Below are 12,611 nucleotides of genomic sequence, written 5' to 3'. Positions count from 1 at the left end.
CCTGTAATCCCAGTTACTTGGGAGCCTGAGGCACAAGAATCACTTCAACCTGGGAGGTGGAGGTTGCAGTGAGCCAAGATTGTGCCACTGCACTCCAGCCTGGGTGATAGAGCAAGACTCCATCTCAAAAAAAAAAAAAAAATTAAATTAAAATTTAAAAGAAGAAGCACTTTCTGCTTTTTTATTTCTTGGTAGAAGATTTGTATGCTTCTATTTTAAAATTTAGAAAATGAACCCTAATTATATTCATATCATCTGAAATATAGAGAAGTTTGTTAGGAGCCTTTTTTGTATAAGTTGGGGTTAAATTCATTCATGACTGGCAGTGAACGGCAATGTAATGGGGTGTTTGAACTTAAATGAGAATTGTTATTTATTTTAATAATTTTTTATAATACTTAGGTATATTCTTGACCCAAACCAACCTCATTTCTGTAAATACTTATTGATTCCATCAAGCAAGCAATGGATTATATGTATATAATATATATATTTTTATATATTAGGATATACTATTATATACTTCATTTATTATTTTACATGTAGATTATTTCCTTTTTTTTTTTTTTTTTGCTACTATAAAGAATGCTGTCATGGATATCATATCAGATTATTTCCTTAGGATAAATACCCCAAAGACAAATGGTAGAGACAGAAGATATTTGTATTTTAAGTTAAGAACCAAATTTTTTGTAAAAGTGGAAAAAGATACAAATATAAAAACCAAACCAATGAAATAAAAACCCAGAATTCTAAATTTGAATTGGAATATGAATATGGACTTATAATATGTTTTCTCTTAAAAAACATGTTTTCTGGCCAGGCACCTGTAATCCCAACACTTTGGGAGGCTGAAGCAGGCAGATCACTTGAGGCCAGGAGTTCGAGACCAGCCTGGCCAACATGGTGAAACCCTGTCTCTACTAAAAATACAAAAATTAGCTGGGCGTGGTGGTGCATGCCTGTAATCCCAGCTACTCGGGAGGCTGAGGCAGGAGAATCGCTTCAACCAGGGAGTTGGAGGTTGCAGTGAGCCGAGATCACACCACTGCACTCCAGCCTGGCAACACAGCAAGACTCCGTGTAAAAACAAAACAAAACAAAAAACACACAGAAATGACGGCTGGGTGCAATGGATCATGCCTGTTATCCCAGCACTTTGGGAAGCCAAGGTGGGCAGATCACCTGAGATCAGGAGTTTGATACCAGCCTGGCCAACATAGTGAAACTCCATCTCAACTAAAAATACAAAAATTAGTTGGGCATGGTGGTGGGCACCTGTAATCCTAGCTGAGTACTCAGGAGGCTGAGGCAGGAGAATCGCTTGAACCTGGGAGGCAGAGGTTGCAGTGAGCTGAGATCGTGTCATTGCACTCCAGCCTGGGTGATAAGAGTGAGACTCTGTCTCAAAAAAAAAAAAGACTAATTTTAATATTTTAGGTATAAGATATGCAATCTAAAAGTCATTTCATTGTACTCAACTATTTACAGATGAAAATGTATAATGTCTTGGTTTTGCTTCTCCCAATGAGGGAGGAAGTAGGTAGGAGATTAGTTGAAATAAGATTGGCCATGAATTGGCCAGGCACGGCGAATCACATCTATAATCCCAGCACTTTGGGATCCCCAAGACAGGAGGACCACTTGAGCCCAGGAGTTAAAGACCAGCCTAGGCAACATAGTGAAGACTCCTGTATGTACAAAAACTAAAAAAATTAGCCAGGCATGGTGGCATGTGTCTGTAATCTCAGCTACTCGGGAGGCTGAGGTGGGAAGATCACGTGAGCCTGGGAGGTTGAGGCTGCCGTGAGCTGATTAAGCCACTCTGCACTCCAGACAGACATTTTGTCTCTTAAAAAAAAAGATGTTGATTGGCCATGAATTGATAATTGTTGAGCTGAGTTATGGATACATGAGGTTTATTATACTATTCTATTTGACATTTGTGTGAAATTATTTTGATAATTGATTTTCTAAATTGCTTTTCAGACACTGAAAATATTTGTATTCCCACCAACAATATAGTATACAAGGGTGCCCCATTTCCACACACTCTTGCCACACTGAGTATTTGCATTCTTTTCAAATTTTGCCAATCCGATAGGCAAATTTTTGTTGTTTTAATATTAAGGGATAGTTTTAATTAAAGGCTTCGTTGCCATTTGCACTTCAAAGGGCCCTTTATCTTTTCCAATCTCCAGAAACAATCTGCTTGTTTCATGTTTTTCTCAAAAGGAAAGTTGTACTCAGCTCCACAAACCCTGACATTACAAGACAGTGTAACTATTGGCTTAGCATCTTTCTTCATTGTAGTTTCCTTTCAACCAGCACAGTTTTTATTTCTGGTTATAACACCTCAGCGGTTGTCAGTTTATCTGGTGACCTGGATAAATTCTGGATAGAAAGTTAGATTGAGGGTTGAACACAGAGGATGGTTTTTTTTTGGTTTTTGTTTTTTTCTTAGCCAAAAGGTTCCCATTATATTTTCAGTTGTTTTTAGTGGGGGCAGAATGTGCTTGAAGCCTTTTTCATGTATGCATTCCCTCGTCCTTAAGAAAGGCATCAGTGGTCTCCAGGCATAGTCTCTTCTTTGTTTTTGAAAATGAACATGTGTGACTCCCCACACACTGAGAGGAAAATATGCTGCCCTGATAATTGGTCTCAGTAGGAATCAAGAAGCATTCTGTTGTGTGTGCTGCTGTCCAGCGTGGTCGTTTCATGTTTCACTTCTCAGATAAATTGTATCCTGAAATGCATTATGTCCTTTCAGAAATAATTACAGAGAGTGGTATTAAGTGGGAAGGAGAAAGTATACCGTAAGTTTATAGATTCTTTTTGCTTTTACTGTATTTTATTGTACATGACAAAATGCACAGGATTAAAATGGTTTTGCTTCAGACTCTTTTCCTCTAAGTGAAACAGACAGACACTGCTTGCCAACCTACTGCCTGGCTATGACCTCAGGGACATGTGTGGTTGGTTACCTTGTTGCCCAGGTATTCAAAGCGTGGGTGACGTTTACCGCTTCTGCTGCCCTCCTTGAATAGACTGAATTCCATAGGGCCATCGTGATGTAGTGGAAAAGGCAGTGCAGAGTCAGAATTTAGACTTCATCTCTGCCACTTAGGAGCGTTGTAACATCACCTGGCCTCAAAGGGATTCAAATACCTGCCTAGCACTCAGTAAACACCAGCTGAAGTTGAATTTGTGGTTCATTAAATTTGTAATGCATGCCTGTTGTGTGTTAAGGTTTGTGTTGTCTAGAAGTGTACAGTTCTTATCTAGAAATGATGGTCACCAGCTCTTTCCGTTCCTTTTCAACAGCAGTTTGCATGTTTCTGGTAAATATCCAAACTCCGCTTTTAGCGTCAGCCCTTAAAGATGCTGCTGGAGTGTTTAAGCATTTCCTTTTGCCACAGTCTGTTAGGAAAGAGGTCCAGCATGGGGAAGTGAAGGCTGGTTTTATCTTGATGTCAGCTTTCTCAGCAGTGGCAAGAAGCCAGTCACGTTGCCAAACCGGTGTCTTTCTGACAGCATCTGTTGGGAAAAAAATACATCGCGGTTTTACTAGAATAACTGAATTGCTGAATTCATTCTTTCAGGTGGGCTCTGCAGAGCGAGTTTATGAGGAGTAGAGGTGTACATATGCTTTGGTTTGTTCAATATGTGATAACATTTATCACTAACCCTGGCATAATGCTTAAGCGCTTAGGACAAGGGGCAGTATTGTAAGCTGTGCTCTGAGATGGGGAGCAGGAATACAGTCACTTCCTTGCAGGTTCTGGTGAGGAGGTTGAGGGGGAGGTGGCCACAGCAGCTGCACTGCTAGAAGTTCCCTGTGGAGTCCTCACCCTCACAGGGCATTTTATGCTGTTTTTATTGAAGTTGAGGCAGAAGCGTCTTCCACAATTTGGCTTCCCCCGTAAAACTTTCTAAAAGACCCTGAATTGCAGAAGTGGAATGTCAGGCAAAAGTCAAATGAGCATGTGTTAAGTGTGCAGATGCAGTTTGAGATAACCGGTTTGATCTGCTTTCTGGAGACAGAGTGTTTCAAATGTTGGGTAACGCTCTTACACAGCCATTGCAGGTCAGGCCCTCAATAAACACACTCAGTACCGTTTCTTTAGAGTTCTTTTTTTATTATTATTTGAGACAGGGCCTTGCTGTGTCACCCAGGCTGGAGTGGCACCATCACAGCTCACTGCAGCCTCAAATTCCTGGGCTCAAATGATTCTCCCATGTCAGTCTCCTGAGTAGCTGGGACCACAGGCACGTGCCACCACTGCCCAGCTACATTTTGTATTTTTTGTAGAGACAGGGTTTCACCATGTTGCTCAGGCTGGTCTCGAAATCCTGGGCTCAAGCAATCCTCCTGCCTCAACCTCGGAGAGTGCTGGGATTACAGGCATGAGCCATCACGCCTGGCCTCTTGTTTTGGGGGGTGGGGGGGTGGAGTTTCGCTCTTGTCACCCAGGCTGGAGTGCAATGGCGTGATCTCAGCTCACTGCAACCTCCGCCTCCTGGGTTCAAGTGATTCTTCTGCCTCAGGCTCCCGAGTAGCTGGGATTACAGGCACCCGCTACCATGCCCAGCTACTTTTTTTTTGTATTTTTAGTAGAGACAGGGTTTCACCATGTTGGCCAGGCTGGTCTCAAACTCCTGACCTCAGGTGATCTGCGCACCTTGGCCTCCCAAAGTGCTGGGATTACAGGCGTGAGCCACCACGCCCAGCCACACGCAGCCTCTTTTTAGAGTTTGATAAGTTCTTCGATTAAGATGCATAGCAGAAAAAGGATGTTTCTGTGAGTACCGCAAAGACTTCCTCTACAGGCCTGAAGGGATTGGTGTTATTTCCCAAAAGGCCAAATATATTTCAACAAATTAATCTTCATTGAACACCTACTTTATGCTCAGCGATCTTTTAAATTTGAGGAGGAAGTATATGATATCATCATGGTCCTTAAAGAACTTAGGATAATAAGGATTAATACTAAGCACTTACTAAGTGCTATACGCTCTGCTACTGGCCTTATATACATATTGTTTCACTTAATACAACAACCTGAGGTGTGTATTACTGTGTCCATTTTACAGACAAAGAAACTGAGGTTCAGAGAAGTGTAGTAACTTGCTAAGTGGTGGGGCAAGGATTTTACTTTAAATGCCTGACTCCAAAGCCCATAGTCTATTTCCCTGAGGTGCAGTTGGAGAGGCAAGATGGACTCATGTGAAAACGCATACTCATCACCAAAATAGATGGTGTTTGGCAATGGATGCAAAGCTGTAGGGATAGTTAATGTGTGAGATGTCTGGATCTAGAGTCTAAAGATCTTGGCAGACGGGAAGAACAGATAAAAGTAGTGAAATGAAATTTACTGGAGATAAATGCAAAATCCCCCATTTAAGTAAAAATCAGCTCTTGAAGTCCTGAGGAGGGGAAAAATGGTTTAATAGCACTCTATGAGGGGAAAAGAGGACTTAGATATTTTAGTTATCTGCAAGTTCAGGATGGGTCTGCAGTAGAGCAACGTGGCCAACGTAAACACTAATGCACCCTGATGTTGTATTAATAAAAATATGGAATCCACTGCGAAATAAATGAAGACAACAAGATGATTAGGGAGCTGGGAGTTTGGTCATGTGAGAAATGACTGAATGAATTAGGGTTTTTTGGCCTTCAGATATTTGATTCTTGTGGCAGAAGGGTTACACTTATTCTAGCTACCTCCAGAGGAAAGTCCTGGGCCCTAACCAAAGCATGGAAGATCTGGGCTCCACAGAAATTGTTATAGAACTATTCCAGAATGATTCAGGCTGCCTGGTGAGGTCATGAAATGTGGAAGCAGATGCTGAGTGCTGTTGTGGAGTGGGATTCTATGGCTCCAAGGGCTGCAGGAGTTCAGAGCAGAGGAGACTCAGGGAGGGCGGGAGGCATCAAAGGCGGTTCACTGGGAAACTGGAATGTGGTAGGATTTAGAAGGTGGCTGAGGAAAGAGAATTTTAGGTGAGGAAAACAACATATGAGAAGATAAAGGGAGTGGCATTTTTAAAAACTTGCTTTATTTATTGAATAGGACATGGCTTGAGTATGACCTTGTGCTAATTGGGCAGGAGGAGCAAGATTGCATAAAGGGATTCTAGGCCAGTGTATAATCCCATAACACTTAGATTGGAGGCAGGAGAACTTTTTAAGGTACCATTTTTATTTTCTGCCAGGATATTTGATAAGATAGCATTAACCTAATACATGACCCAAACTGTGTCTTATTTGCAGGAGACTGACTTCAGCATGATGAAACAAACAGACACCTCATCTCTTTCATTCTTACTTAAAAACCTCAGCCTGCCTGAGCTATTTAAAAGGAGAGCTGTGAGCTATGGAACTTTGTTAACCATGTGTTGCACGACGTGTTTAGTTTTAAAAGACAAGTGGTTGAGGATAGGTCAACTCATTTACCCCCTCCAGTGTGGTATGGCTACTCTGGAAAGGCAAGAGGGACCCCCACCCCAGGTTTAGTTCAGCTGTGGAAACTGATGATACCTCACATGTGCACACATTGAAACGGTCTGTTGCTTACCTATTTGAAGTCTTGGGAGACAGGGCAGGCCTCTCAAGCAGTGTGAAACGGCTGAATGAGCCAGGAAGAGACCAGGTTTTATTAAGTTTTAGGGGTGGGGTCAGGACGCAGGTGGTCAGGGCCTTGCCAGTTTTGAATCTCCCACTGCTGCCAAAGGAGGGAGCACCTGAGCCTTCTTAGCAACCCTCCCAGGTATGGGACAGAAGGGGCAGAGGGAGGGCAGAGACTTAAAGGCTGTGAGCAGTCAGATCAAAAATGAAGCCAGCTCTTCCTCACAGCCGGTAGATGGAAGTCATTTTTCCAGGGCCTGGAAGGAGTTGGCATGAAGACTAGATTTCAGCCAGCCCTTGCGCCCTGTTTGTGCCAGCAGGCACCAGCGAACCGAAAGCAGGTGTCCATGTCTGCTTACTCTGTGCCTTCAACTTTTGCCCAGGCCTCATTGCCAGTTCATAACCAGGTGCTGCCTTCCATCGAGAGTGTGGATGGGTCCGACCCTTTGGCAACTCTGCAGACCCCTCTAGGCAGACTGGAGGCCAAAGAGGAAGAGGATGAGGATGAGGACGAGGACACTGAGGAAGACGAGGAAGAAGACGGTGAGGACACGGATCTGGATGACTGGGAGCCAGACCCGCCCCGGCCCTTCGACCCACACGACTTGTGTAAGTGTGGGCACGGGTCTCCCCCAGGGAAGCTGTGTCCATCTTGTGCGTCTGTGTATGTGTGCGTGTGTGTGAACAGCTCCCGTGCGTCAGGTCCTTCCGTGTGCAGCCAACTGTGCTACATTCTCTGCTTGCTTCATCCCACCTGGCCTTCACCGCAGCCCTTTGAGGGACACTCTCCTTCGTTTTCTGATTTACTGATGAGTAAACAAGCTCAGAAGATTGGGAAGCTCGCTCGGGGTCACACAGGGACGAAGGGGCATCAGGCAGCCGAGCCCAGGTCTCTCACACCAGAGCTTCAGCTACCAAACCACCATGGTAGATTTGCCCGATCCTGCGCTCTTCAGCCACTTCAGCTTTAACAAGTTTGCCTTGCTGCCTTGCCTCTTCCATGATAGCCTTTTAAGAATGCTGTTCTATCCCAGGCGTGAGTGCCCTGCGTCTACTACCTCCTTTATGCCCTCCATGGCCCTACCATGAGGTGGGTAGCTTTCCCAGGGCTGTGCCAATAATTTGAGGGTCAGGACTCCAGCTCAGGCAGTCTGGCCCCTCAGCAGCACCCTTGATCAGCCACCCCACCCTACTGCTTGCTGGGGGTTCACATTCCACCACCAAGAAACCATCAGTTTCTTTCTGTGGATTTTCTTGCTTATGTGGCAAAGTGCTTACTCATTGATTTGCATTATTGAGGCTCTTCAGAGCTTTGTGGTTTCATCCTGTTTCTCCTGGTCCTTCTGTGTGGTGGTGGTAAAATCTGTCTGCTTGGGCCCAGTGTTCAAGCTCCACATCTAATCCCAGTTCAACAGAGAACTTGCTCGTTTTGGTTTTCCTTGAATTCATACGTTTTCTTTTCTTTTCTTTTTGTTTGTTTGTTTGTTTGTTTTTTTAATTTTGAGACAGGGTCTTGGTCTGTCTCCCAAGCTGGAGTGCAGTGGTTCAAGCTCGGTTCACTGCAGCCCTCTGCCTCCCAGGTTCAAGCAATTCTCAAGCCTCAGCCTCCGGAGTAGAGTAGTTGGGACTACAGGTGTGCACCACCACGCCCAGCTAATTTTTTTTTTTGTATTTTTAGTAGAGATGGAGTTTCACCATGTTAGCGAGACTGGTCTCGAACTCCTGACCTCAAGTGATCCGCCCACCTCAGCCTCCCAAAGTGCTGGGATTACAGGCTGAGCCACTGCACCTGGGAAAAATTCTTACATTTTTGAGGCAACTCCTAAGTCAAATGCACAGAAAATCACTTTATCTTTAAAATATTAATACAAAGTAGCTCTGTTATTTGAGAATTGTAGAAATTAAAAATAACTATTTCCTAAACCAGGTCACCATGCAGCTGGAGTAAGGTAAAGCATGTTAAGTGTGTTAAGGGTCGTGGGCATGGCCTGTGTGGTCCATTTGCTCTCCTCCGTTTTGGGGCTGTACCTGTCTCGTTCTGGCGGTTAGCTTACAGGTGGGTGCTCCTGGCAAAGAGGAAGGGTGTGTGGCCGGACTGGTGCAAACTGAGTGCTCTTGGAATGGGCAGAAAATGTTGTGTCATCCCAGTGAATGAAGGAAGGGATTCTAAATTTGTTCATTTTAGCATTATCTAATCAGACAGTATGCACTGAACTCTCACACTGCACAACCCTTTTTCCGTTTGAGTTAGGCTGAGATATAAGACTTCTGTAACTCCCTTTGAGAAAATTGATTCAATAGTATTGTCAGGGTTCCTCCCCGGCCCCGGAATAGTTTTATTGAGATAATGGGCATACTATAAAATTCACCTATTTTGTCTCTTCAGATAGTGCAACATTTAGCCTGATACGCTCTTTTTACTCTTCAGACATGTTGTAATTGATTTGTAAATTTAGCGGCCACTATTCAAAGGACTCTCCAGCAAAGAAGTCAGTCATGGCCTGCTAGTTGTTTTTGGCAGGCATAAGCAAATTCTGTCTGATTTTAGAGGAGAATTACAGGATTTTTACTGGTCTCCCAGAGAGAATGTATTACCGTTGAATGGGTAGCGCCATTAGGAGTTCATTGAATTTTGGCTTGAAAATGCAGACGGGGACTTTTCAGGTCAGAATTTTTTACCTCACATCAAGTCACACTGAGGAATTGGACTTTTCTTCAAGACTGTCTCTCTTTTGCAGGGTGTGAGGAGTGCAATAACGCGCATTCTTCAGTGTGTCCGAAGCACGGTCCCTTGCACCCGATCCCCAACCGGCCGGTGCTCACCCGGGCCAGGGCGAGCCTCCCCCTGGTGCTCTACATAGACAGGTTTCTGGGCGGGGTGTTCTCCAAGCGGCGCATCCCCAAGCGCACCCAGTTTGGCCCCGTGGAGGGGCCTCTCGTCAGGGGCTCGGAGCTGAAAGACTGTTATATTCACCTCAAGGTAATTTATACTTTATCACACTTTACATCTGTTCTTCACCAGTGTTTGAAGGAGCACTGCGTTGTCTACTCAGTCTCTTATTCCTGTTTCTTAGCAGTTGTTTGCTAGTATTCTTCTTTCTATCTTAACTTGGTTAAATGGAAACTCACTAATAAGATGGAGATTGCAATTTTTTTTTTTTTGGGGGGACGGAGTCTCGCTCTGTCGCCCAGGCTGGAGTGCAGTGGCGCGATCTCGACTCACTGCAAGCTCCGCCTTCCGGGTTCACGCCATTCTCCTGCCTCAGCCTCCCGAGTAGCTGGGATTACAGGCGCCCGCCACTGCACCCAGCTAATTTTATTTTGTATTTTTAGTAGAGATGGGGTTTCACCGTGGTCTCGATCTCCTGACCTCGTGATCCGCCCGCCTCGGCCTCCCAAAGTGCTGGGATTACAGGCTTGAGCCACCGCGCCCGGCCGAGATTGCAATTTTAGTCCCTGAAGGCGTTATATGAATTATTCTGAGGGGCTACAGTAGTTTTCTAGGGTTGCCGTAGTAAAATACCACCGACTGGGAGGCTCAAACAACAGACATTTAGTTTCTCACTGTTCCGGAAGCTGGAAGTTTGAGATCATGGCGTTGGCAGGGTTGGTTTCCTCTGAGGCCTCTCTCCTTGGCTTGCAGAAAGCCACCTTCTCACTGTCCTCACAGGGTCTTTCCTCGGTGCTTGCATGTGTCCACGTCCTAATCGCCCCTTCTTATTTATTTATAATGTTTGTGTTTTATTTTATTTATTTTTTGAGATGGAGCCTCGCTCTGTTGCCAGGCTGAAGTGCAGTGGCGCAATCTCAGTGCACTGCACCCCCTGCCTCCAGGTTCAAGCGATTCTCCTGCCTCAGCCTCCCGAGTAGCTGGGCCTACAGATGCCTGCCATCATGCCCAGCTAATTTTTGTGTTTTTAGTAGAGACGAGGTTTCACCATGTTAGCCAGGATGGTCTTGATCTCTTGACCTCGTGATCCACCCACCTCAGGCTTCCAAAGTGCTGGGATTACAGGCATGAGCCACCGCATCTGGCTAATTTTTGTATTTTTTATGGATACAGGGTCTTGCCATGTTGCCCAGGTTGATCTTGAACTCCTGAGCTCAAGTGATCTTCCTGCCTTGGGCTCTCAAAGTGCTAGGATTACAGGCATGAGCCACCTCTCCTGGCCCATCTTCCCTTCTTATAAGGACCAGTCCTGTTGGATTAGGGCCCACCCTAATGACCTCATTTTAACTTAATTACCCCTTTAAAAGTCCTGTCTCCAAATGCAGTCACAGTCTGAGGTACTGGGTGTTAGGGCTTCAACATGGATTTTGAGGAAGACACAGTTCAGCCTATAACAGGGGCTTGCTTTCTTTATTTAAAATAATTTTGACTGGAATGCAAAGAGAATTATGTAGGCTTAACGTAATCTGCTGTGTGCCAGTAATGTTTGCAAGAAAACCACTTTGCCGTTTTGAAACAGGTCTGACCTGTAGACTCTGGTTAAAGAATAGCTCCCTGTATGGTGAAGTATGTTTATAGTCATCTCTTTACAGCTGACCCTTTTGTTTCTGTCCAGCCCTCTCTGCTACTTGCTTTGTGGATAACCACTCCAGAGAACTAGGAAAGGGCAGTGGGAAGGGGTGAATATTTGGGATGTGTTTTTTGACAAGTCATCTGCTGTCATGGGGAGATTTTCTTTGTGTTCTCAAAATCTCCTAGCAAGAATATTACTTTGTAAAGAGAAATGCCTATCCCTGGGCTGCCTATTATAAACAAATGCAATGAAACCCCAAAAGGAGGCAAATTGTAATGAGCTAGAGAGCATTTTGCTTGCATTTTCTGGCATATTTATAGCATTTTTATCACGTTTTGTGAAATATTAACTAAAGCTATGCAATTAGATGAACTTTTAGATTTTGCCAGCTAATTTTCCTACAGTTGAGGCTTCAGAAAGTATCTTTTCCCTTTGACATTTGACAAGTCATAGGTCTAGGATTTTTGCAGATACAAAGGAAAGAGCCAGGATGTATAGTTAATTTTAGAAGCAATATTTTGCGTATTGTGACATTATAAAATGTGTCTCATATTGAAGGTTTTGTTTTGTTTTTGGTGTGGCTTTTTTTTCGTGCAGGTTTCTCTTGATAAAGGGGACAGAAAAGACAGGGATTTACATGAAGACCTATGGTTTGAGTTGTCTGATGAGACGCTTTGTAACTGGATGATGTTTGTACGGCCAGCCCAGAATCACCTGGAGCAGAACCTGGTGGCTTACCAGTATGGCCACCATGTGTATTATACAACCATAAAAAATGTGGAGCCCAAGCAGGAACTGAAGGTACAGTGCTGCCTGACCCGTGCTGCTATTTGCTAGCAAGAGTGATTGTTTAGAGCTTTTTGCAATTTTATTTTCCTAAAGTGGGTTTGTTTAAAAAAAGGGGGAAGGGGGGTCATTTTCTGGTTATTCACATACTTACTGAGTAGCTACCATGTAGTACACACTGTCATAATCCTGTAAATAGAATGAAAAGTATATGGCTTTTATGCTAATCAAAGGGCCTATGTGAGGCCGGGCATGGTGGCTCACGCTTGTAATCCCAGCAATTCAGGAGGCTGAGACAGTTGGATCACTTCAGGTCTGGAGTTCAAGACCAGCCTGGTCAACACGGCAAAACCCCATTTCTACTAAAAATACAAGAATTAGCCGAGCATGGTGGCGGGTGCCAGTAATCCCAGCTACTTGTGAAGCTGAGGCAGGAGAATCGCTTGAACCAGGAGATTGCGCATAGCCAACGTGAAAGCATGAGGTCCAGGGGTAAGGAGGTGGTAGTTTTGGGGCGTAGACCGGTACAGATGCTCCTCTACCTATGATGGAGTTAGATCCCAATAAGCCCCAGTGTAACTGAAAATATTGTAAACTGAAAATGTACTTAATACACTCAACCTACGAATATCATACCTCAGTCTGGCCTGCCTTAAATGTGATCAGAACACTTG

At 44.3% G+C, this 12,611-nt stretch overlaps 1 protein-coding gene across 3 annotated transcripts in view; it reads left to right on the top strand.

Annotated features, from left to right (window-relative positions):
• Positions 1-12,611, top strand: part of PRDM10 (PR/SET domain 10) — a 103,444-nt gene that overhangs the window by 48,809 nt on the left and 42,024 nt on the right. For all 3 annotated transcript variants that reach the window (XM_016922284.4, XM_016922282.4, XM_054662855.2), the window contains 3 exons: positions 7,012-7,237; positions 9,367-9,608; positions 11,749-11,952. In XM_016922284.4, the coding sequence (XP_016777773.4) occupies positions 7,012-7,237; positions 9,367-9,608; positions 11,749-11,952 (672 nt within the window). The remainder of the gene's footprint in view (positions 1-7,011; positions 7,238-9,366; positions 9,609-11,748; positions 11,953-12,611) is intronic.

The sequence above is a fragment of the Pan troglodytes genome, chromosome 9 (genome assembly GCF_028858775.2).
Source record: "Pan troglodytes isolate AG18354 chromosome 9, NHGRI_mPanTro3-v2.0_pri, whole genome shotgun sequence".
In the NCBI taxonomy this organism is placed as follows: domain Eukaryota; kingdom Metazoa; phylum Chordata; class Mammalia; order Primates; family Hominidae; genus Pan; species Pan troglodytes.
The sequence above is the reverse complement of the archived record's forward strand: the minus strand, read 5'-3'. Positions and strand labels throughout refer to the sequence as shown.